The sequence below is a fragment of the Dermochelys coriacea genome, chromosome 5 (assembly GCF_009764565.3).
Source record: "Dermochelys coriacea isolate rDerCor1 chromosome 5, rDerCor1.pri.v4, whole genome shotgun sequence".
Lineage (NCBI taxonomy): Eukaryota > Metazoa > Chordata > Testudines > Dermochelyidae > Dermochelys > Dermochelys coriacea.
Window position 1 is genome coordinate 57,403,278 of NC_050072.1, and position 27,089 is coordinate 57,430,366.

Here is a 27,089-nt window from a genome sequence, read left to right on the forward strand (position 1 = left end):
TGCAATAAACAGTCCACTGTTACCATCTGCAAAGTACAGGGGGACACAAGTTATTTGAAAAATAAGATGATTTAGGAACACAGCAAAGGATACATGGCAAAAGCCAAAACAAGCAGACACCAGACTATGCTGATATTCATTTCCTGTGAGGGCTTCATCAAACTGTAGTAGGCTTCAGTTACCAAGTACACCACTGTAGCTGCAACTGTGAAATCCACCAACCACTGATATTCAGGAAAATAATGTAATGCTGAAAAATAAAGTTTTCAGGAACCAAAAGCATAAGTGAACTTTTTTAAGGCAAGCAATGACAAAATGACACATGATTAAAAGAAATATACTTAAAGTCCTTACAACTGCTGCTTCTTGATGTCCAGGCAGATCTAAGATATCCAAATAGCAGCAGTGGCAAAACAGTGCTTTTGCTCTTCTGTACTTAGTAATTTATCCAGGCCTTTTTCACTTCTGGATCGGATTATTGTAACACAAAGTACACAGGGCTAACACATGAATTCCATTCAGAGACCTCATCTAATGCACAAAGTTCATGTATTATTTAGTATTCAGGTTTTATGCACTGCTTGCTTAGTGATGCTTTATGAAAGGAGAGTCCTACACCTAAATTCCAAAATATGAAATGACTTCCAATTTATTTCCAGCTGTAATTCAAGACAAAGTGCCAAATAGTTTGGGTTCTACCTACATTAAATTTTGTCATCCGAGTGCTTAACAATTTAACCTGTAATATATGCTTAACATTTTGTGCGGAATTGCTCCCCCAACTTCTTTAAAAAAAATTTAAAAAAAAATCAAAATTTTTCTTCAGGATTTTGATTTTGCAAGTCAGCAGAAACAATCTGAAAATATTTGGCTAGAAACCACTGGTATGCCAGGCTTCCTGCCTAGTAGGTGGTTTGCATGGAGAAAACTTCTCTCCTGTGAACTTTAGCAACTGCATCAAAGTGAAGCTCCTAACTCTAAAATATAAAAAATGCACACCAACCTTCCCTAACCTTTTCACACCTTACAACTTCAGAGACTAAATCAAACGCTTCTGGCATTTTAATCACTGTAATGGCCAATTTAAGCTCTGTGGTCTCCTTCTCAACACAACATATGCCTATTAATAGCTATATGTCATGGTCCTGATATTTTAGGGACACAACCTCCATCCCAGGAACTTGTTATTTTCATCTGCTTGTTTCTCTAGCATCTCCTTGTAGTTTCTAAATATTTTACTTTAGAATGTCAGATATCTGAGATGTTTAGGTTTCCCCACCACCACAGTGCCCGTGTACTTCTAGTGGTTTTATCTGTAAAGAAAGTTTATTTTTCCCATCCACCAATCATCTCATCTTCCTACAGTAGCATACAACCATATTTTGTCACGTTTTCAAGTACGTTGTGTATGATCTGATCCTTTCCAGTGTCCTCTTACATTGCTAGAGATGTCTGTTGTAGCAATATATATCTGTTATGCTGGATTCCTCTCACCCATTCTTCCCTTTTATGCAGATATTGAGATATCAATCAAGGACCAAGAGAAGAGCTTTACTACTTGCTTTTCACTAATTTCCTTCCTTGTAATGAGTTGCATTTTTACACTCATTAGCCATAAAAATATTCCAGTATATATTACAAATTATATGTACTTGATGGAAAAGAACATATTGTAATCACAGAATATATCTGGGATAACATTCAACCAATTACAATAATTTATCTTACCTAAAGTGTCCACTTCAGTAACTGACTTTGTTTCCAGATGAAGATCAATATCCTTAGGAATGGTTAGGGGTTTATTTTCAATATGACCATTATATTTTCTGTAAAAGCCATGCACACAACTAATCAAAAATCTATTCAGTATTATAACATTACCGTGTTTTACATAGTAATCTCTTTAAAAGTTGTGTTATGAACACTTTTCATATTTGAAGTTTTTATATATAAAAACATAACTGGGGTTAAATTCTACACCCCAATATAATAATTGAGATGAGCGTGTTTATTAGCTTTACCATGTCAAAGTTTGAAATACTATTCTGATTGTGCATGCACATCTAAATTATCAAGCAATGCCAATCTGAGGCTTTGAAGTGGAGGCTCAAGCATCTCAGCTGGAGACTAACAGAAAGCAATGTTAAAGTCGTGCTGGGAGAATACCACCTGTCATCAGCTGGAGTTTGTAAGTTGCTGAGAAATATTTACTGGAATTAATAATCAGTTATCCAGCTTTGAAGATAACTGGTATGTTGGAAGAGAGGGTAGATCAGCAGCACAGGACATAAGTGGTCTAGCTGAATAAGAAAAGAGGAAACATTTGGTTTCAACAGTCTATTAATATCTGAATACATACAAACACTGACTGGGGCCAGAGCTCTCTGCAGTCTTGAAGCCTGAGAGGGTACGTCTACACTGCAAATAAACCCTTGCAGCACCAAATCTCAGAGCCTGGGTCTACAGCACTAAAAACAGCAGTGTAGATGTTCCCGCTCAAGCCAGAGATCAGGCTCCGATATCCGGCAAGCAGGCTGGGCCTCAGAGCCTAACGGGACTGTCTGCACTGCTATTTTTAGCACCGTAACACAAGCTTGAGTCTGTAGACCCAGGTTCTGAGACTCGCTGCCCTGGGTTTTATTTTCCCCCCAACGTAGACATACACTGCAATGTTTGGCAAGTACAATCCAGCTCATCAGATGACGTAGATCCCTGCCACACCAGCTCTCCTGTTAACTACCAAATAAAAACAAGTTTAAGATATTTTTCTACTCCTCTAAACAACTGTTCTACACTCAGTCATACCTGCTTATTTTAATAAAACCTTACTCTGCTCATTATCCTTATAACTGCAGACACAGCATAGCTATATCAATGTCATATTCTTTCCTGGCTTGTGTATCAGCAGCAAGATTAATTAACCTCCAATTGCAAGGCCAACCGTGTCCAAGTTTTGCCCTCATTCAAATTCTGCCTTCCTGTGAAATAGGTGCAAATGAGGACATAATGTGTCCTGTACAAACTGTATGCACAGGCCAAACTTTCAGACACCTGGTTGAGTTTGCAGATCAGGCTGTTAGAAAATATTTTTTACTTTAAGTTAATAAAATTTACAAATTGCCAATGACTTTAAGTGTAGTTCTACACTGAAAAGTATAGGTTGGGGACCATTGTCCTTTCTGTGGGAATAGCTTACTGCTATTCCCAGAAGACTGTGGGCAGGCGCCGGACACCCCGCCACCAAAATGCCGCCGCCGCGCGCAGCTGCCAAAGAACTGGCTGCGAAAAGAACTGCCAAGAAGCGGCAGCGGCAATGAATGCTGCCGCTGAAACGCTGCTGAGAAACGGCAATGCTTCTCAGCAGCATTTCGGCGGGCGGTTCTCTGATGGCCGTGCTCGGCAGCAGCATGTCGGTGGCGTGGTGTCCTGCGGGTGTACAAAAGTGTCCTGGCGGGCGGCATGGCGCCAGCAGGCACTGCGTTGGGGACCACAGGTCTAGGAGAAAGATCTGTGGGATGTAAACAGCCTCAACTGGGAGGCCAGTTGGCTATGGGACAGAGCTACACAGGAGACGGATCAGAGAATACATTTTTTGTAAGGTGGAGGCTCCAGTTAAAGGAAAAGGAATTACTGTGTTAACCTCTTCCCTGGACTCCCACCAGCTGATGCCATTCCATCTTGTTCCTACACAGGAGGTCCCTAACTAGCTGCAACAGAAAGAAACAAAGGCAGAGGTGAAAGTAAGAGCCGGTACACAGCCAACCGTACCGGCGGGACCACTGATGAGGGGGGCCAAAAGGCGCAGCTTCCCCGGGGCCCCGCAATATAAAAGGGCCCAGGGCTCCTGGCCGCCACTACTGCAGCTGGAGCCCCTGGCCCTTTAAATCGCCACCAGAGCCCTGAGGTAGTGGCAGCAGCGGCCGGGAGCCCCGGGTCTCCGGCAGCGATTTAAAGGGCCCGGAGCTCCAGTCCTTTAAATCGCTGCTGGAGCCCTAGGGTAGCTCTGGTAGCAGCAGCCTTGAACCCCAGGCCCTTTAAATCAAAGCCTGGCCATGCTGAAGGGCTGGCCTGGGGAGTCTGGCCCCAGCCCTGCCCCTTCTGCCCGAGACCTCACCCCTTCCAGCTGAGCCCCCACTCAGGACCCCAACTGCCCTGCGTACTGGTAAGTCCCTTAAGTTACTTTCACCCCTGAACAAAGGGTTGTTCAATACGCTTTGCTGGTGAGGACATTCTGGCCAGGAAAATTGTTTCCTTATCCCAGCAAGATTTAAAAAATTCCTCCTGCATCCTATTTCTCCAAGCTTTGTCTAGATTTTAAGTATCATTTCTGTAGTTTCCCTTGCAACAAAAAGGACACACATGCATATACATACTGTATACTTCCACTTCTGTAGGGGCTTAGCTCCAAGTTTTAAAGATCATGCTCATCACAGAGTAAGAACTGAGGCCTTCAAAACATGCCAGCATAAGAGCATTTTTGTTTTTTAAAGGGAGACAGTAGTTTGGGGGTAACAGCAACTAAACACCGTAAGATCAGAAGAGAAGAATTTGGAGATTCTAAGAAAGGAGCAAGTGAGCTGTAGCTCACGAAATCTTACTCTCAAATAAATTTGTTAGTCTCTAAAGTGCCACAAGTACTCCTTTTCTTTTTGTGGATACAGACTAACATGGCTGCTACTCTGAAACTTGAAAAAAAACCTGTTACCTACCTTTCATAACTATTGTTCTTCGAGATGCGTTTCTCATATCCCTTTCAACAGGTGCGTGAGCGCACCACGTGCATGATCGTCGGAAGGTTTTTCCCTTAGCAGTATGCGTCGGGTGAGCTGTGGAGTATATATAGGTCCCTGCCGACTCACCACCTGCTCAGTTCCTTCTTGCTGGAATACGCCAACAGAGGGGAGGTGGGCGGGATTTGGAATGGACCTGAGCAACACATCTCAAAGAACAATAGTTACGAGAGGTAGGTAACCGTTTTTTCTTCTTAGAGTGATTGTTCATGTGCATTCCAATAGGTGACTTCCAAGCAGTTTCCCTGGGGGAAGGGTCGGAGTTCACCTGGTTGCTGAGTGCAGGACTGCCCTGCCAAAGGCTGCATCATCCCTCACTTGCTGGGTAATGGTGTAGTGTGATGTGAAGGTGTGGATGGTGTTGGTGCCTTGCATATGTCCTGGATAGGGACCTGCACCAGGAATGCTGTGGAGGATGCCTGCGCTCTCGTGGAGTGCGCCGTACTTGGAAGGGCTGGAATTTTTGCCAGGTTGTAGCAAGTCCAGATACAGGACGTGATCCATGATGAAATGCGCTGGGACGAGATGGGGGGCCTCCCCTCATTCTTTCTGCGATTGCAATGAAGAGCTGTGGTGATTTATGAAACGGCTTTGTGCGCTCAATGTAGAATGCTACGGCACGCCTAACATCCAGGGAATAGAACATGCACTCCCCGCTACTGGCATGGGGTTTAGGGAAGAACACAGGTAAAAATAGGTCTTGGTTCACATGAAACTGGGAGACTACCTTTGGTAGAAATGGGGGGTGAGGGCGCAGCTGCACTTTGTCTTTATAAAAGACTGAATAGGGTGGTTTGGAAGTCAGCGCTCTGAGCTCGGATACTCTTCTGGCCGAAGTTATGGCCACCAGAAAGGCCACCTTCCAGGAGAGATAGGACAGAGGGCAGGTTGCCATGGGCTCGAATGGGGGCTCCATGAGTATGGACAGTACCAGGTTGAGGTCCCACTGGGGAACAGACCGTCGTACCTGGGGATAAAGTCTGTCTAAGCCCCTAACGAACCTGCCCACCATGGGATTACCGAACACTGACCCACCTGTTGCCCCTGGGTGAAAGGCCAAAAGGGCAGCAAGGCGTACCCTTAGAGATGATATTGCTAACCCCTGCTGCTTGAGGTATAACAGGTAGTCCAAAATAAGGGAAAGTGGAGCTAGCTGCAGTTCGGTTCCCCTTTGCAGAAGCCAAATGGAAAAATGCTTCCACTTTGACAGGTATGTGGCACGAGTGGAGGGTTTCCTACTTTCCAGCAGGACCTTCCTCACTGGGTCCGAACACTGAAGCTCAAGAGGGGTCAGCCATGGAGTTTCCATGCCATGAAGTGGAGGGACTCCAGATTGGGGCGTTGCAGACGGCCGTGATCCTGTGTGATTAGGGTCGGGCATTACAGGCAGCGCCACTGGTCTGTCAACTGAGACGTTCAACAGCATTGTGAAGCAGTGCTGGTGGGGCCATGCTGGCACTAGGATGATCTAGGAAGCACCATCCCAGCGAGTCTTGAGGAAGACTTTGGGTATGACACGGAAGGGAGGGAACACGTGCAGCAGGTGACTCGTCCACGAAAAACATCTGTGATGGAGCCTAGGTTGTGGTTCAGGGAGGAGCAGAACCACTGGCACTTCCTGTTGCTCCACTTCGCAAACAGGTCTATGTGGGGAGAGCCCCACTTCTGGAAAATCAAGTGTGCAATGTCTGGCAGAGGGCCCATTCGTGGCCGTGAAACGAGCGGCTGAAGCTCCTTTTGCACTCCTGGTGTGACGCCTCTAGGTGTATCGACTGGGTGATGCAAAAATTCTACAGTTCAAGGGCTTCCTAGCACAGAGCAGAGGAGCGAGCATCACCCTGTTTGTTTATATAGAATATTGCTGCAGTGTTGTCCATCAGCACCAATACAATTGTGCCCTGCAGGCAGGTCTGGAATGCTTGGCATGCCAGATGAACCACCCTCAGCTCCCTTACATTGATATGCAGTGATAGTTCTGTGTGGGACCATAGGCTTTGGTTCTGATATTGCCCAGGTGCATTCCCCAACCGAGTGTTGAGGCGTTTGTGACTAGGGATAGCGTAGGATGGGGTTTGGCAAAGGGTACTCCCGCACAAACAACTTGTGGTTGTGGCCACCAGCGTAGAGACTCGAGGATGCGAGGGGGGAGGGTAACTATCGTGTCCAGTGGGTCCCTGCCCAGACTGTGCACCTGCGTCAACCATGTCTGGAGGGGCTGAAGGCATAATCTGGTATGCTGGACCACATATGCGCAGGCTGCCATATGCCCCAATAGTTTCATGCAATTTCTGGCTGTGGTTGTGGGAAATGGGCAAAGGTTCTCAATAATGTCCATGAGTGCTTGGGAGCGCAGCTCCGGCAGGAAGGCCCTGGCCTGCATGGAGTCCAAGAGAGCCCCTATGAATTCTATTCTCTGCGTCGGGGCCCGCGTGGATTTGGGCATGTTCAGTATGAGGCCCAGCCTGTGGAATGTGGCCCAGGCCAAGGACACATGCTCTGTGGCCCATGCTTAGGACTCTCACCCTTGATGAGCCAGTCGTCTAGGTACGGGAATACTCACACCTGACATTTGCGGAGGAAGGCTGCCATGACTGCCATACACTTGGTGAATACCCAGGGGGCTGCCGAGATCCCAAACGGGATCACCCTGAACTGATAGTGCCGGCCACTGACCACAAATCTCAGGAATTGTCTGTGAGCCGGGATAATAGATATATGGAAGTACACATCTGATGAAGGGAGCTGTAGCTCACAAAAGCTTATGCTCAAATAAATTTGTTAGTTTCTAAGGTGTCACAAGTATTACTTTTCTTTTTTGCGAGTACAGACTGACAGGGCTGTTACTCTGAAAACTTTCAAGTAGAGGACAACGTACCAGTCCCCCAGATCCAGGGAAGGAATGATGGCAGCCAGAGAGATCATGAGAAACTTCACCTTCCTTATGAATTGTGTTGAGATCTCGCCGTTCCAATGTAGGCCGGACCCCACCTTTGACCTTGGGGATGAGGAAATAGCAGGAGTAGAACCCCTTGCCCCTGAACCCCTGAGGAACCTCCTCTATTGCCCCTAGAGCGAGGAGTGATTGCACCTCCTGCAAGAGGAGTTGCTTGTGAGAATGGTCCCTGAAGAGGGACAGGGAAGGAGGGTAGGAGGGACAGAATTGGATAGAATATCCCACCCCTACCGTGCTGAAGACCCAACAACCTGACAGCATCTGGGACCAAGCGCGGTAGAAGCGGAAAAGTCGATTCACAAAGGGAGGGGGTAAGGATCCGAGACAGAAACTGATGCGCCGTCCGCGCGTGCATTTTCAAAAGTTTGGCTTCGGATCTGGGGACTGTTTGACCGAATCCTGGTCTTGGCCTGAGGAGGAGTATGGCAGGCGCCTCCTATTATTTCTGCCCAGTCTCCTTGACAAGTCTCATCTAGGAGGCCCAGAGTAGAAGCAGGATGGGGGCTGAGGCTTAAAAGGCTTTCTTTGGGGATCCACACCCTTGCACCTCAAAGACTTCAAAGTCGCCCGCGAGCCCTTAAGGCTGTGCAGGCAAGAGTCCATATTTTGGGTGAACAGGCCCACAGAGTCAAAGGGGAGGTCCTGTATTGCATTCTGGACCTCAGGGGTATCCCCAAGACCTGGAGCCACGCACTGCACCTCATTGTGTCTGTGGTGGCCATGGTCGATGACGCCGAGTCCGCTGTGTCTAATGAGACCTGGAGGAAGGTTCTGGAGACTACCCTGCTCTCCTCGCAGAGCATGCTAAACTCCTTGCGCGAGTCAGCTGGGAGTAACTCCTGGAACTTTGCCAACGAGCTGCAAGAGTTGAAAGCATAGTGGCTGAGTACTGCTTACTAGTTGGCCACTCGAAGCTGGAGCCCCCCAGTTGAGTAGACATTCCGGCTGAAAAGATCCAGCTTCTTAGCGTCCCGTGACTTAGGTGCAGGACCCAGCTGTCCTTGCCGCTCTTTGTGGTTTGCCACATCAACCACCAGAGTCCCCGGTTGGGGGTGGGTGAAAAGATGGTCTCGTACCCTTTCTGTGGCACAAAATATTGTCTTTGTACCCCTCCAGTGGTGGGTGGTATAGAGGCCAGAGTCTGCCAAAGCAACTTAGCAGTGCTTTGGATTGTTCTTATGAGGGGCAAGGCCACCCTAAGAGGACCCTCAGGGGCAAGGATGTCCACTATTGGGTCAGACTCCTCCATGACCTCCTCTGCCTGGAGACTGAGGTTTAAGGCCACCCTCCTAGGGAGGTCCTGGTGACCCTTAGTGTCCATCGCCGGTAGGGTGGGGGTGGTACCTGCCAGTGCCTCGTCTAGCAAGGAGGAGGCCTGTGGGACTGGATCTTCCTGCCCTTCTGGCTCTCTGGAGGTCGGGTCGAGTCAGGTAGCTCAGAGCCTCCCATGACTGGAGGTGGCTCTAGTGTCACTGATGGCGCTGAATCGGGTGCTGCGCCTGAGCTGACAGCCCAGAGCCTATCTCATACGGGGTCCTCAGGAGCCCTGGGGGTGCGGCGAGCCATCAGTGTTGCTGGAGAGGGGGGGCAGTGCACGGGAGGCAGATGCCAGCCTGGAGCCCTGACCCTGAGCCTAGTGGTAGGCCCAAGGAGTCGAAAAGGGCCATTGGACTGAGCCCTGCCACTGGGGTGGCCAGGAGACCGCTGATGCCGATGATTTCACTGGTCTGCTGTGCCGGGACTGGTAGTGACTATGTCAAGAGACAGAAGACTTGGTGTCTGACTCGGACCAGTAGTCTGTGCCGCACCATGCAAGGGCGGAGGTGGACGGTGCCAGGGAGCAGTACCGGGGAGATGGTGAGCAGCACCGTAACATCATAGGCTTGCCACGATGTTGAACCAGAGGTGGTGCCGCCATCGGTGCCGCAAAGAGTGCCGGAGCCACATATGGTGCCGGGCTAGAAGCTGTAGCTGGTGCCGCTGACAGTGCCTGGGCTTGTGGTGCCGGGCCCCGTGCTGTCATGGCAATGAGGTCTCACGCTGCCTAGTAGGTGTCCGGTGTGGAGGGAAAGTCGAGCTCTTCCTCCAAATCCTCACAAGTCGGGGAGTCCATCAGCACCAGACTCAACAGGCCTCCCATTAGGGCCAGAGTTAACGGTGCAGGGTCTTGAGGCCCAGACTATGGGTGACCTGCCAGGGGACACATCCCGCTGGAGTCCCCTTGCAGCTTTTTGACAGGGGAACAACTCGTCTGCATTCTTTCTTATGCGGCACCGGGGACTGCAAATGGTGCCGCCTGGTGGCGCTGGCCTTACGGGTTGGGGAGCAGCACCAGTGCTCCTTGGGAGGAGTCCTTCCTTGGTGCTGGGATATCACGCGCCGGGACTCTGCGCATTGATGATGCCGGTGCCGCTTCTGGTGCCAACTGCGGGCAGAGGGCCGACTCCATCAGGAGGAGCTTCAAATGATAGTGCCGCTCTCTTAGTCCAGGTCTGAAGCTCCTGCAAATTGGGCACTTATCTGTCTGATGGCCCTCTTCTCAACACTTGAAACAGGCAGTGTGCAGATCACCTGTAGGTATAGGTTTCACACACCTTTTGCATGCCTTAAACCAGAGACCGAGGCATTCCCCGATGCCTGGGGAAACTAGGCTGGGGGGGAAGAAGCCCCCCGAAGTAAGTCCAACTTATCTACAAACTAATATATAATGAACTAACAACTATATACACAATTAAGAAAAGGGAACCACTAGTTAGGCACTTGAGAATGCAAGAGACTGAGCTGCTCCAACAACTGTCACTGGCAGTAAGAAGGAATTGAGCAGGTGGTGGGTTAGCAGGGACGTATTTACACTGCCATAAAGGCGCCACTCCAGGAGTCTCCACAGCTGATCCGACGAGTACCGCGAGGGGAAAAAACCTTCTGACGATCATGCATGCGGCGTGTACACACACCTATTGGAATGCACATGAGCAATCGATCGAAGAAGAATATTAGATTTCTAAAAAAAACCCATTAAACATCAGAATGAAGCAAAAAAACATTTAAATTAACACATTATAGAAACGTATAAGCACCAAAGATGACATTTTTTAAAAGTGTAATAAAAAAGGGAAATCTTTCACTATGCTATATATTACAAAACATTGAAATCAACAGATTTCATTTGAACAGGAAAAATAATGCCTTCAAAAATATTTTCTATTCATTTCTCTTCAATTATTCTTATGCTTTTTGGGGTTTCTCAAGTGGAAAGAGCCAGTTAGCTCTATATTCACTAAACTCCAAGTATTTTAGACCACAGATGTAGTTTGTGAATTATAAGATAACTCTGGTAGAAAATATAAAGTAAGTTCTTCAGAAACAGAAGAACTTTATAGCAATACTTACAGATCACAATCTAGTGCATCAGATACTAAATTGTAGCATAGGCTAAAACAGACCAGTCAGTTAAAAGTTTCACCTAAATCTATTTTCAAGGAACATTTCCTCAAAACAGGAAGTCCTGAACCCCTCCTTCCAGTCCTACTTTTAAACATCTTCCTGAATTTGCCCTATTATATTTGAATGTGCAGTTGCTACATTTTGCAACATTCTGGGGTTCTGTGGAGCAGAGTCCTTAACTTCAAGAGACACTGGAAAGGCCCAGAAGATTTAGCTTCCTTTCAGTTGGTCACCACCAGTTCCACATTTCACTTATTCAAATAAGGCAGCACCCTCTGGCATGATGAACCCTTAAGTAGTCTAGCAATCACATTTACATAAATTCAATGGCACTATCCCTTCTTACCCTTAAGTTTTTTGTGTGTGTGTGTGTGTGTGTGTGTGTGTGTGTGTGTGTGTGTGTGTGTGTTCGTGTTCGTTCTTAAAACAAAAAGGAACTCTAGCATCTCTGGAGAAATTATTGGTATATTCCATTTCAAAAGACTTGACTTTGAATTAAAGGTTGCTAAATTACACATCTCATCAACAAACCATAAAAAGCAAAGAAAGAAGCAGGTAAGCCATTGAATACCCCTTCTATACTGCTATTGTCAGCTTCTTTTAAGTTCCGCCACCCACAGCTCACATCACTCCCTTCATCCTAGAGAAAACATGCAGACACATTTATTGGTTATATATTCATATGTTCTGATGGATTATTATAAGGTTGGTGTGACTTTCATAAGTTATACAGTATGTCAATTTTATTAGTGTAAATACGATACGCACTGTCAAATTTCAAATGGTGACTGCAAGATATTTTTTCCATGTTTCAAAAAAGTTTTGATAGGTGAACTATATTACTGATTGCTATAAATTTAGTAGCAATTTTTATATAGAAAATAAAACTGAAGCTTGTAGCATATGCACATACTGGTGTATTATATTTCCTGTCAGAGCTGAAACTGAATGACGACCTCTAAATGAGAGTGTAAATATGCAGGCTATGGATGGAGCAAGGTCTTCAGGTTGAGAAAGATACTGATGATTGGACAGTAGATGGGTATTGAGTGACTTAGCTGCTTCTTGTCTTGCTTTTTATGGTTTGCATTGGTGGGATATACAGTTAGCAATATTAACTCAAACCTTGAAAGTTTTGGTGTAGGAATTTTTCAGGATTACTAGTAAATCTGTATCAATGACTGATAGCTATTCATATGAGTACCTAGCAATATTGTATATTACTAGTTAATACCTTTAGTTATTTTTGCTCTACTTTGTTGAAACAAAATCAAGAAGCGAGAGAAGGGTTTATTGATGACATAAGTTTAAACATTAAAGCTGTAAAAGTTGGAGGAAATATTGCCTAAATTGTTAATCTTTATTTTCAAACTTCTGCATGAACAGATTGTCAAGTTGCATGTCAACACAAGTCAGAGGGTTAAACTAAGCAATAATACAGAAAGACTGCTTTCACATCTGGTGAATAAACCACAGATGTAGTTTGTGAATTATAAGATAACTCTGGTAACAAAACATTAAAACGAGTTTCCTTTTAGTTACTAGAGAATATCTGCATCTCTAAATTCAATGCATAGTTGCAGCAAACAAAGTAAACAGTATGCTGAAATGCAACAAGAAATTTGAGACTGATACTATGAGGAAAGCCTGTGTTGACAGAATTCTTTTTAAAAAAGAATCCACATTTGAGCTTTTTTTAAACTAAAGACTGAACCAAACACTTTCAAAGCTCATTAAAAATAAATTTCAAGTAAGTTAAAAACAGAAGTAGAGGGCAAATGGCAGCACACCTTGCATTCAAACAGTGCCCTACAGATTATATTACAAAATTATAGCCTGGCATTGAAAAGAAATGTCTTGGTAAAAATCAGGTGGGAAATAAGTCATTGCATGCAGTATCATAAAGTGGTTAAGATTAGTAAATAAAAATTTACCTGTCTTTTTTGCTTTTCCCCCTTTGTTGCTTCCCTGCAAGAATTCGTAATTCTTCTTCAGTGGGATGTTGATACCATCGTAAACTAAGAGAGAAATTTTAAGTTAAAACACAAAACAAAAAAGAGCAATTAAACTCTCATATTTAAAGTGAGAGTCAGAAGTTACATATTAAAGCATCTGCTACTTGCTGCTTTTCAAGGAAATACTTTACCTCTGTGTTTGGGAGAGGGGGAGTGGCAGGAAACTGAACCCAGAAACGGTTACACCTAAAACTTCATTTCTTTTTGGAGGTGAACAGAAAAAACTTTCCGAACACACACAAGTACTTAAGTTGCTCAGATCCTAAATTAGTGAGAGAATGCACTGACAGTCTTAAATTTTACAAGAAAAGCTCCCTTACACATTCAAACACTGAACTGGTTTAAATTGACATTACAAATACAGCAATTAAGGTCTTATCTAAATGGAAGAAATTGGAATAGCTATGACAGTCATTACTCTGGAATAACTCCTCGTGTGGACACTATTTTGAAAATGATTACTCCTCTCAGAAAATGAGTAATTATTCCAGAATGAAGTCACTTTTACTCCAGACTAAATTGTCCACATGTGGGAGTTACTCTGAAATAGCTATTGCAGAAAGTATGGAGAAGATAGAGCTGCCCAACTCCTCAGGTGGCCCTATCTTCTATGCCAGATAGGATGTAACTGACTACAACCCAGGGTCCTTCAGTTCCAAAAACAAGAGAGTTTACACAAGGAGTTGCTTCTCAGTCAGGTGGTGAGCTGATATATCAGTCACATTTTCATTCTGAAATGTTGAGGCTGGTAGGTAGGAGAGCCTAGGTATTAAAGAAAACACCACAATTGGAAAATGTATCTGCACTTACCTTAAAGTTTCTTTTCTTAAAGTAATAAGGTCCACAGATCTGTTACAACAAGTACTTCAGCCTGCTTGTAATTAGGGGCCAGAATCAGATTGGTTGGTCACTGACAGCAAGGGAATGGCCTGTCCCCTTAAGTTCCCCTTAGTTGAGGAAACTTCCAGTCAGAATAATTTAAGTCTACTTTCCTAAATTACGGATTGTGTTAAAAATCTTATGAGGTTTCGACCCAACAATTTCTCCTACTGCTGGGCATGGGAAATTCCCAGAATGAAAACAATGCCATATCATTGCATGTCAATTTCCATCTCTATTCTGGATGATGCAATTTGTCTACAGAGCAGGCCAGATCTGTGGATCTCATTACTTGAAGAAAAAAAAAAAATACAAACAATTTTTCCTATTCTTTATTGTGCTCAGGTCCACAGATCCATTACAATGGGATTTTCATAGCTATGTGCCTCCAGCGTGGGAAGCAGAAGCATTCTTTAAATATGGACATCTAAAACGAAGTATATTATATATATTCTATCTTTCTGGGGCACTACAGCATCGACTTTACCAAAAAAAATGGCCATGGTTAAAATACTGGATTAACTAATATATAAATATGGGTGAACGAATATACCAATGCTCATGAAGCTGCCTGGCAAATCTCAATACAAGAAACATGACTTCTCTTCCCCAAGACTGTCAGTGCTCCTAAGGACTGGACTTTGCTGCTTGACAGAAGGAAGAATATTTCTTGAATTTACTTTGGGAATGAATACTATGATAATTAATTGCAGTGTTGTTGTAGCCACGTTGTTCCCAGGATATTAGAGAAATGAACTCGGTAAGGTAATATCTTTTATTGGAAGAATCTCTGTTGATGAAAGAGACAAGCTTTCACGCTACACAGAAGTCTTCTTCAGGTCTGTGAAAGGTACTCATTGTCACAGCTAAATACAAGGTGGAACAGATTGTTTAGCATAAGGAGTTAACGTTGTAGAAAACCATTCAAGATGGAATGGACAGTTAACACTTGTGCAAGCACAGGAAAAAGGAGAGGTAGTAAGTTCTAGATTGCTGTATTGAACCATAAATCCAGTGAGTCTATTGAGTCCATGATTTTTGATATCTAGCAGTTATTAATTTAAGTTCCATCAGGAACTTAAAGTTCCATAAGGCTCATTTTTTGAAGGTGTTGTTCGGGTTTCCTTTGAAGATGAAGGCTGAGAAGTCAGATAAAGAGTGATCATTTTGTGAAAAGTATTCACCCACAGGTGATAAGGGTTTTTTTTTGTTTGTTTTTAAATCAGTTTTCTGTAGGAGTTAATTCAAGAGTATAGTGACTGTCTGGTTTCACCCACATAGTTGTTATTGGGGCATTTAGTGCCCTGGATGGACGCGGCACCAGACTCTGTCATACCAGACCCAAAAGCTGCACACACATCTCCACTGCGACAATCATCAATACCCCCCCACAAAACACCTCTTAAGATCCATGTGTCCTACACATGCTTATCACAGCTGGGATTCACACCTATTTGTTGCCCTTGGAATTCCACATGGGATTTTTATAACAGTAATTAACAAAAAACTGAAAAAAATCAATTTCTGTTCAAATATTAATATACTTGTAGATCTAATTTATTTATGTACACAGTTAAGCTTAACTATCTTTTAGTCAGAAAGGTTTTTCTGATATTAACCTAAAGCACACTTGCCGCAAGCTAAGCCAATCACTTCTTGTCCTGCCCTTGGCAGACATGGAGAACAACTGACCACTATTCTCTTTATGATGACCTTTCACATATTTGAAGACTTGTGTCCTGGCCTGTCCCCCCCACCCCCCCAAAGTATTTTCTTCTCTAGACTACGTGTATCCAACTTTTTTGAACCTTTCCTCACAGATCAGGTTCTCTAAACCTCTTATTTTTGTTGCTCTCCTCTGGACTCTCTCCAATTTTTCCATCTCTTTCTTTTGGTTTGGTACCCAATACTGAACACACACAGACACACACCATCTGAGGCCTCCCAACCATTCCTCTCTCTTGAATGCTATCTCCCAGTTTATATACTGCAGGAATGACATTTGCTTTATTTGCAACAGCATCATATCGAGGACTCATTCTCTTCATGATCCATTATAAATGCCCAGATCCTTTTCTGCAGTACTACTGCCTAGCCAACTATTGCCCATTTTGTACTTGTACATCTGATTTTTCCTTCTTAAGTGTAATACTTTGCACTTATCACTGAATTTCATCACATCCCTTTCAGGCCAAGTCTCCAACTTATCAAGATCATTTTGTATTCTAATCCTGTCCTCCAAGGTGCTTGTAACCCATCCCAGCTTCATACCATCCACAAATTTAATAAGTGTGTTCTCCACTCTGCACTTCAAACCATTAATGTTAGCAACAAGAAGAAAGTCAAGGAAAGTGTGGGCCCTTTACTGAATGAGGGAGGCAACCTAGCGACAGAGGATGTGGAAAAAGCTAATATACTCAATGCTTTTTTTGCCTCTGTCTTCACGAACAAGGTCAGCTCCCAGACTGCTGCACTGGGCAGCACAGCATAGAGAGGAGGTGACCAGCCCTCTGTGAAGAAAGAAGTGGTTCGGGGCTATTTAGAAAAGCTGGATGAGCACAAGTCCATGGGGCCGGATGCGCTGCATCCGAGAGTGCTAAAGGAGTTGGCAGATGTGATTGCAGAGCCACTGGCCATTATCTTCGAAAACTCATGGTGATCGGGGGAGGTCCCGGACAACTGGAAAAAAGCTACTGTAGTGCCCATGTTTAAAAAAGGAAAGGAGGAGGATCCTGGGAACTACAGGCCAGTCAGCCTCACCTCAGTCCCTGGAAAAATCATAGAGCAGGTCCTCAAAGAATCAATTCTGAAGCATTTAGAGGAGAGAGGAGAGGAAAGTGATCAGCAACAGTCAGCATGGATTCACCAAGGGCAAGTCATGCCTGACTAATCTAATTGCCTTCTATGACGAGATAACTGGCTCTGTGGATGAGGGGAAAGCAGTGGACATGTTGTTCCTTGACTTTAGCAAAGCTTTTGACATGGTCTCCCACAGTATTCTTGCCAGTAAGTTAAAGTAGTATGGGCTGGATGAATGGTGGATAGAAAATAAGATAGATATAAGGTGGATAGAAAACTGTTTAGATTGTCAGGTTCAACAGGTAGTGATCAATGGCTCCATGTCTAGTTGGCAGCCGGTATCAAGCCGAGTGCCCCAAGGATTGGTCCTCAGGCCAGTTTTGTTCAATATCTTCATTAATGATCTGGAGGATGGCGTGGACTGCACCCTCAGGAAGTCTGCAGATGACACTAAACTGGGAGGAGTAGGGTAGGGATAGGATACGCTGGAGGGTAGGGATAGGATACAGAGGGACCTAGACCAATTAGAGGATTGGGCCAAAAGAAATCTGATGAGGTTCAACAAGGACAAGTGCAGAGTCCTGCACTTAGGACGGAAGAATCCCATGCACCGCTACAGACTAGGGACCGAATGGCTAGGCAGCAGTTCTGCAGAAAAGGACCTAGGGGTTACAGTGGACGAGAAGCTGGATATGAGTCAGCAGTGTGCCCTTGTTGCCAAGAAGGCAAATGGCATTTTGGGATGTATAAGTAGGGGCATTGCCAGCAGATCGAGGGACATGATCGTTCCCCTCTATTCGACATTGGTGAGGCCTCATCTGGAGTACTGTGTCCAGTTTTGGGCCCCACACTACAAGAAGGATGTGGAAAAATTGGAAAACGTCCAGCGGAGGGCAACAAAAATGACTAGGGGACTAGAACACATGACTTATGAAGAGAGGCTGAGGGAACTGGGATTGTTTAGTCTGCGGAAGAGAAGAATGAGGGGGGATTTGATAGCTGCTTTCAACTACCTGAAAGGGGGTTCCAAAGAGGATGGACTAGACTGTTCTCAGTGGTAGCAGATGACAGAACAGGGAGTAATAGTCTCAAGTTGAAGTGGGGGAGGTTTCGGTTGAATATTAGAAAAAACTTTTTCACTAGGAGGATGGTGAAACACTTGAATGCGTTACCTAGGGAGGTGGTGGAATCTCCTTCCTTAGAAGTTTTTAAGGTCAGGCTTGACAAAGCCCTGGCTGGGATGATTTAGTTGGGGACTGGTCCTGCTTTGAGCAGGGGGTTGGACTAGATGACCTCCTGAGGTCCCTTCTAACCCTGATATTCTATGATTCTATGATTAATGAAAATACTGAATAGTACCACACAAAGGGCAGTTTTCTGTGGGACCCCCCACTTAACGTGTCCTCCCAGTTTGAAATGAATCACTGATAACTATTCTGTGAGAATGGTTTTTCAACAGTTGTACACCCATCTTATAGCAATTTCATCTAGACCACATTTCCCTAGTTTGCTTAATGGGAATGTCATGTGCAACTGCATCAAAAGCCTTACTAAAATCAACATAACATATCTACAGCTTCCCCCTTATCCAATAGGCCAGTAACCCTGTGAAAGAAGAAAACTAGGTTGTTTTGGCTTGATTTGTTCTTGACAAATCCATGTGGTCTAGTTATTATCAATTATCTTCTAGGTACTTACAAACTGATTGTTTAATAATTTGTTCTGGTATCTTCATGGGTATTTCCAAGGTCCTCCTCTTTTCCCCTTTTTAAAGATAAGTACTATGTTTGCCCTTCTCCAATCCTCTGGGACCTCACCCATCTTTCATGAGCTCTTAAAAATCATCACTAATGATTCTTAGATTGCTCATTGTCCTTAAGTACTCTAGCGTGAATTTCGTCAAATGCTGCTGACCTGAATACATTAATTTATTGAAATATTCTTTAACCTGTTCCTTCCCTAATTTGGCCTATGTTCCTTCCCCTTGGTTAATATTAATTGTGTTAAGCATCTGGTCACAGTTAACCTTTTCAGTGAAGACTGACTCAAAAATAGGCATTTAACACTTCAACCTTCTTTGTATCATCTGTTATTAGTCTCTTTTCCCATTAACTAATGAACCTAGACCATCCTTTTCCTTACCTCTAATGTATTTATAGAGCATTTTCTTACTTCCATTTACATCCCTTACTAGTTGAACTCTTTGTCCCTTAGCCTTTCTGATTTTGTCCCTACATGATATAGCTATTCTTTTATTCTCATCCTTACCAATTTGTCCTTGTCGCCACTTCTTGATTTTCTGGTCATGTAAGAGCTACAGATACAGCTATACTGGTCTCTTACCATTTTTCCTGTCTTTTCTCTGTACCCGTATAGTTTGCTATTGTGCCTTTAATACCGTCTCTCAGAAATTGTCATTTCTCCTGAACTCCCTTTCTCCTTAGGTTTCCTTCCTATGGGACCCATGTCAAAGTCTGCTTTTCTGAAGTCCACTGTCCTTATTCTGCTGCTCTCACTCCTTCCTTTATTTAGAATCATGAACTATCATTTTGACATCACTTTCACCCAAGTAGCCTTCCACCCTCAGATTCTCAACCAATTCCTCCCCATTAGTCAGAATCATCTCATTAAGCTGACCACCTGTTATTTTTCCCCACCTTCTTAAATAAAATGTTGTCCCAAACACATTCCAAGTACTTTTTGGTCTGTGTTTTTCACATTACTTTCCAACTGATGTGTGTGTAGTTAAAGATCCCCCCTTACTATCAGGTCTTGTGTTTTGGACACTTATTTGTTCTAGAAATTCCCCACCCTTCTCCTCCTGCGTTCGTATTTTGTTTTTCAGGGAACATAGGACAGGGAAGAAAAGAATGCCATTTGAACGTCTTAAAACTCAAAAAACTCAATGCACACCTGTTAGAGATAAATGGTGCTGGCAATTCCTTTTTCAAGTGAAGAAGAAAGAGTTCATTAATTATTTTTAAAGCACTCAAAACTGTGCTGCTCTGGTGCTTAATATGCTGCAGATAATGCCCAGCAGTGAGAGACCTTGCACAGACAAAAGTTTAGCAGTTCCATTTAAATTTAGGTTATCTACCTGCAAATTACCATCATTCCCCTCTCTTCCTTGAAACCAAGAGCTCCCAATATGCATACAAGCTAAACAGGCCATTCTCAAATATCAATATATAAATATGTACACTTTGGGATCTCTAGTTATTTTTCCAAGGACAGGGGTTGGCACCATCTTATACTCAAACAATTGCTAACCTAATCAATTCCCACAACTCCACCTTGTAACAGGATGGGAATGGTGTGGGGTTTTTTGTTTTTTTTTTTTGTTTTTTTTAAAAAGGGGAGGTAACCCTAAACTGCAGAAGAAAATAGTGGAAAATCATGTAGAAATACTGTAAGATATCTGGAGAATGTACACACAATCCTAGTGCACTTCAGAAATCATTGAAAAAAGTGATGATTTGGGACGTCACTAATAACTTTGAAGGTTATTGTTAAAATCTGGAAAATGTCCTCTATGAGAAACAGTACAGCATTTTCTAATAAACCAACTACAGTTTTCTAAAATGTAAGAAAGATTTATATTCACAGTAGCTGCTGTTTTTAGTTAGTTATGTAAACAATTATTCTGGGAATACTCCCTTTGCAAAGTATTATGTCTGTTTGATCTATTGTTGTGAAGGAGCAGTATATTGAAATTTACACAAATCTTGCCCTATGAAGTAGTCAGAAAATAGGATTTTGGGTAAATTTTTAAATACTGCTTATATGCAAGGCAAAACAAGAGTGGAATCATTAGGTACCCAGAGTCATTGCAGAGAAAAGTTGATCACTGTGGGAGAGCAAGAACTACGCTGTATCTTAAAATTAGAAAGTGTTGTACAGCTCATCTCTCTTAAAGAAAAAAATGTCAGCCAACCAACAGCATGCTTAACTGTATAACAACCTGAACACAGTTCCTTTACAATGACAATTTCATTATATTTTCAGTCTGATGGTCTGATGTCACAATATTATAATTTTCTACATCGGATGCAAATGATGCAAGTGGTTGCATTCTGCTGGAAATGGTTGAAACCCTTCCTGATTAGTTTAATTTTCCGATTTCTAGACTCTATACCAAGTGTCACCACATCCATATATACTGTAGCAATTAGTTGTTTCTTATCTTACCTGCCACTACAGAGAAGCCAACGAGCTAGAGAATAGTGAGGTATGATCTTCTGTATGACACTAGCCATCACCATGGTAACCACGAGCTGTACACCTATCACACCCTGTGGGGGAATAAGTTAAGTCAGTATATGTAAAAATGCTGACCTTTTATATTTTAAAAGCAACCTTTCATAGGAAGTCTAATGAAGGTTTTTTTTTGTTTTGTTTTTTTTTAAATCGAGAGGCTGGGGGTCGAGGAGCAGGAGTGGTCATGGGATGGCACTTACCTTGGGTGGCACAGCTCCCAAAGCGATCGGCACAGCCCTCTGGCAGCAGCTCCTAGATTGGAGGGGTGGGGAGATCTCTGCAAGCCACTGCCCGCAGGCACCGGTCACACAGGTCCCATTGGCTGCAGCTCCCAGCCAATGGGAGCTGCGGAGTCAGTGCTTAGGGTGGGGGCAACGCACAGACACACACACCCCTAGGGGCTGCAGGGACATGCCGGCCGCTTCCACGAGTGGTGTGGAGGAAGGGAGGCAATGCCAGGCAAGGAGCTACCTTAGTCCTGCTGCTGGCACATCTCTGCACGCCCCTTCGGGTGTGGGGGGCAGGGCAGCGGGTCTCATGCACTGCCTGGGGTGGGGGGCAGCACGCGGAGCTGCCTCCCCCCACCAAGCCAGGGGCATGCAGAGATGTGCCAGCAGCCGGCGGCTTCTGGGAGCAGCGTGGGGCCACTGGCCACTGTATACAAGCAGCTTGCCTGCCTGAGCCCTGCTGCATCCCCAGCAGGGACTCGGGGGCAGGTTGTCAGATGAGATTTGTCCTGCATTTTGGGGGTCCCCATCATTGGGGCCCCAGTGCCACCGCACTTTGTTTCATGGTAAATCCGCCTCTGATCCTTAGTACTAGAAATGCATCCAAAAAAGCAGGGATTTCTCTGCTTTCTAGTGGTACAAGCAATTTATTTCTGGCCATGACATTTCACAAGATATCAGACCTTAAAATTATGTCACAGATTACCATCTTGGTTTTTGTACTTTCTTCAATTCTGACAGGATTTTAACAGCTGATTCTTTACAAACCTTCTAGAGCTAACAATCTATAAAATTTGTAAGAAAGCTGGAACTTCAGCTTTCAAGCAGCATAAAACAGTTGGTCCCAACTTTAATGATTCAAGGGATAAATTAAAATCATGATGCAATTTTGACAATTGATGGTATAAGTGGAGAAAGGAAAGAAAAAAGCAAGATTGTAATCAGGGTGGCACAACTTAAAGTCTAAAACTCTGACCACACAGCCCATAATTCTTTGGCAAGATTAATAATGTCTTCTTATCCCTTGTCCTTCACCAAGTTTTGCTCACTTGCTATTTGAACAAAAATTCAAATAAGATCACAAAAGATTTTTTTTTTTAATTAAATTTCACTCTATGCAGCTTTCACGCTATACAACTCTTTCTTAAAGTTCATCTACACTAAAAATTTAAAATGCTTTACAAATTGTAATCCCAGTTCTGTTCTTGAAAACCCAGCAGCACACTCCAAAGCTTGTAAAATCAAATATTAATGAGTTCAATATTATGATACTGAGTATACACCAGACCCTCGCTATAGCCCAGGGTTCGGGATCCATGCACGGTCCCGCTTTAACGCGGGAGACATGTTGATGGATCCCAAATTTAAATATTTAAATTGGGATCCATCACCACAACCGCGCTATACGCAAATCTGCACTATAGCGATGTGAGCTAAAGCGAGGGTCTGGTGTATCAACTTATTTAGCGTTTGCATATTTGCTGAGCCAAGCAAACAGTGTTTTTAGTGGCCAAATGGAGCCCTCAGAGACCACTGCTGAATTTGATTAGCAGGCTCTCCTTGACAACGTGTATCATTGTTTGGTCTACACCACTTGGATTGGCTGAAAGACCCCAAAAGGTGCTCACTGGCGCACAGAGGCCTTGCCCAGTCCAGAATTGGCTAAAAACGGCCCACTAATGATATGGCAGGTCAAAACTGGGCAGGTGAGCATTAGGGTCTGTGATGAGGAACTGATTGGCAGATAATGTTAACCATCAGTCTTCCTGCCACAAGGACTCTGTTACATTGTGGCGTGGCAGCCTCAACCATAGTGGGTGTTGTGATGAAAGACGTGCAGCTGATGGACCTAAAAGGTCGCTGAACAAGGGCAAACTTGGGTTGGCACATATCTTCTGAAGCGGTTTGCCAACTGCAATCTCCCTCATGATGTAAAGGAGAGCAATGTGGCTCAGAACTAGAAGCCATGAAAGATGAGTTGGCCAGACAGTTCCTGTGATGATGCACATTGTTGAGTCGAGTTGCACGTCAACAAGTTTGATGTGTGCTGACCGACTCCATATTGGTGCATAGTACTCTGCTATTGAATTTGAGATGCCAAGGACTGAGGTCCATAGGGCTGGTGCATCGGCTCCCCATGAAGAACCTGCCAGTTTGCTGTGAAGGTTGTTGCATGCATTGACCTTTGCTGCTGCCTGGTTCAGGTGACTTATGCATCTCAGTGTTCAGTCAAAGGTCACGCCTCAATAAACAGGGTTCACTTCATGCTTCAGCTTCTGGCCATTCATTATGATGTTAGTACCCTTTTAGCAGTGGCTTGGTGGAGATAGAATGTGCTAGAGACTGTCTTACTGGTGCTAGGCAGAAGGTGCCATGTCTTGCTATAGTTGGCCAGCTTGGCAGCATTGTCTGTTGGGGTTTTCTCCAGTGTAGAGAAAGTCTGAGCCTGGTAACCTGCAGCATATGTTGTCTGCATAGATGAGCTTCCACAACTGGGTTGGTGGCAGGTCATTGACGTATAGACTAAAAAGGTTGGGGTTAGAACAGACCCTTAGCATAACCTGTTCATCTGTTTTCTTCCAAGCTCTTGGTTTCTTACCCACGTGCATCCTGAAGTCTGTAGTTTTCACATAACATACCAGGTCCAGTGGGTGGTCTTAGGTGCTTAGAAGGTATCAGGATCAGTATATTTGGGTGTCGGTTCTCACATCCACACAAACTCATCTCCTTAGTCAAGTTATTGTTATGAGATCACCAAACCTATTAAGGTTATTTGAGTCCATTATGTACATGATCAGGAATTACTGTCATTGACTGTGCAAATGGAGTTCTTCTTTCCCCAGAACTCACCAAAACACCTTTCATACCAGATGAATGCTTTATTTCTCAAATGGAAAAACCTACAAAGAAACATCCTATATCAAGCCTCACCATTGCATGGTGTGTTTTGGGGCATTAAAAAGTAACTATATGGTTCACTCCAAACTCACAGACTCCAAATTTAAATTTTCTTTTGTATTCTCAAAATCTTTCTGTATTATCTGTGTAAAATACAGTAAAGCAAAGACTTGCATAATACTCTCACACAACATGGCTACCAAATAGTTCCTGTGTGCATCACTATTCAGCATGGTGTAACATGACTGACTTGATCTAATTTGTGGACAGTTCACCTAACTATTTCATAAAGCCCCACGGTGTGGTTTGAGAACCTCCCAAAATTATGTGTATGCATAAAGGTATACATTTGTTTTTCTCTGTTCTAGATATTTCTAGAGAAAGAAGCATATTTTATTTATTTTGAAAAAAGCTTTGCAGGAAACCTTTATACATCACAAAACCCAAAAAGGATACACATCCAATTTAAAAAACAAACCCTTTACCAGTCACCTTCTAAAGCTTTAATAGATTGAGAACAGTCATGGGTTATGGCCTTTCAAGTTCTACTTTTGCCAGTTTGGGGTAAGATTTTATATAAATAACTGAAACTTATATAATTCATTCTTCACTCAGGTTGTTGTATTTGAGCTTTTTCACAATTGTAATCTTGGTAAAGATATGTAACACAGAAAGGCTTTCAGCAATCAGAGAGCGATTTTCAATCTTGGGCACCATATCATGCCAGACATTTTTCCACGATTTATTACGGGCAAGATGTTCTTACTTGCAACCATTTTTTTATCTTAAAATTTCACTCTGCAGTACCCAAAAATACAAAGTTTGTGACTTTAATGTCATGCTGCCAAACATATTGCAGTTTACTTCTCACCATTTCACAATACCACTACTAGTGACACCGCATTCAGTGGTTTAAACTTAAAGGATCATGTTTCAATATGTTGAAAAAAATCCTGGTATTTCAATTAAGAAGCCATGAGGCCCTTGACAATTACTTTAAAGGTGTTCCCCCTTGAACCTGTGAAGCAGCATAACACAAGTACATCATCAGGGGAGAACTTATATAGAACACTGTATATCTTGCCTTTCTACTTTTGCCCATATTAATTGGTAATTAAAAGTGTTAAAGCAAGCACATAGTGAAATAACCTGAGTAAAAATCCTTTCCTCTCAATTGTTTCTTTCACTGACTTGGGATGGTGTTTTACTAGTTCTCCATTCATCACAGGATTTACCTTCTAAACCAACAAAATTTGCAAGTCTCTCTTTGCAGGTAAAAGCTATACTGTAGTAAGAATGCCGGCATTTTTAAGCACTGCTACAGAAGGGGGGGGAAAAAAGTACATTTTCTCAGAAAAGATGTTCCCTAAAGTCTCCTGGGGCAGACAAGATCTGAATTTCTAATATAAAAAGAAGCTAAGAAAAATAAAAAACATTCCAAGTCTCATTTACAGATAAAGAAAGAATATTTTTCCCTTTAAGTCCAATGTGGAAGCTAGCACAGCCATTATATAGCACTTCATTCTAATCTTTGTGACCTTTTTGCAACATAATTGTGGTACATTTCACATACAAGCCAACCACTCAATAGTTGAAAGACACGCTGTGAAGTTATTTACATTTTATTCCATAAATATACATAGCCCCCCAATAAACTGTATGTGTGCCATACAAGCAAACAAATACTATAAATAAAAATGCTCAAAATTCAGAAGCAGTATCAATTTCTGAAAGGTAAGAACATTTGGCAAGTAAAATTCTATACAAAGAGAGACCTTATAGGGAGACCTTACACTGTAATAATCTGTTCTTCAGAAAACTACATGTAGATTCAGAATTGGTTAACAAAAACTACTGCTTCAATACTAATTTATATCTGAGCTGTTCTCTCTCTCTCTCTTCTCACTATCCTTTAAAAAATAATTACAACTCTGTACTCCAAGTGACAGCAGGATTTTTTAGGAATTTGATCATCATACCTATAGAGCCTTTCACCTTCTGATCACTGATACAAACCCAGACCAGGTCAATGGTGACAGAAAGTTGTTAACATCTTACAGCTGTTCAGAGGCATATGTGAAATGAGTCTGAATCAGGTATCCAGCAAACAGAACCCAAATCACAAAACTGCCACCACAACTGACAGGCAGCAGAGACACCAAAGACTCAATAGGAATGGAAACTGAACTACTTTTTTAGCTATAGAAATGGTCCTTTCAAAATCAGATTTAAGGCACCATGGCAGGATAGAGTGGGAAAGTTTACAGTCCCACTATAAGTATTGCACCTGTTCTCTAGATCAATCTAGTTTCAGATATTTGGACTATTTCTCATATAAATCATACACCACTTTTCACCTTACTAAATTTGTATTGCTCCCTACTCCCAACTTAGAAAGCCAATATTCTAAAATTAAATGTCATCAACCATTGTGAGCCGTGTAGCTAGGAACAACAGAGTCTCTTTTGCTTGCACAGGATATAGCACACCTTTCATTAACAGTCCCTTTAATGGAATTCCGCTGGGAAAATGTGTATGTGTTTTTTCAGTGCTAGTGCTGTCACCTATGTTAAGTTGCAGGGTAGACAGGGCATGGGAATTTTTACCACATTGTCTTAAATGTTTAAAATGCTAGCAGCTGCCAGTGCATTATTTACACAAGTGCTCTTAACAATGAAGCTGAACTCATGTGGGCAAGAGTGGGAAGTTTTAGTAAAACACTGTGCTAGGACTGACAAGATGCTTCAAGGTTCCTGATGCAGCCTCCTATTCCTGAAGGACGTCAAAGGTTGAGGGGGAAAAAAAAGGGGGGGGGGGAGGGAAGGTA

At 43.3% G+C, this 27,089-nt stretch overlaps 1 protein-coding gene across 8 annotated transcripts in view; it reads right to left on the reverse strand.

Moving 5' to 3' along the window:
* TMEM161B (transmembrane protein 161B) overlaps nucleotides 1-27,089 on the reverse strand; it is a 125,032-nt gene that overhangs the window by 79,887 nt on the left and 18,056 nt on the right. For 3 of the 8 annotated variants that reach the window (XM_038401898.2, XM_038401897.2, XM_043514217.1), the window contains exons 2-5: nucleotides 21,069-21,172; nucleotides 13,122-13,205; nucleotides 1,729-1,826; nucleotides 94-250 (exon numbers count right to left, since the gene is read on the reverse strand). In XM_038401898.2, coding sequence (XP_038257826.1) covers nucleotides 94-250; nucleotides 1,729-1,826; nucleotides 13,122-13,205; nucleotides 21,069-21,172 — 443 coding nt within the window. Of the gene's footprint in view, nucleotides 1-93; nucleotides 251-354; nucleotides 532-1,728; nucleotides 3,787-13,121; nucleotides 13,206-21,068; nucleotides 21,173-27,089 lie in introns of those variants that run through there. The other 5 variants (XR_006281237.1, XR_006281236.1, XM_038401895.2 and 2 more) reach the window with 3 other exon arrangements.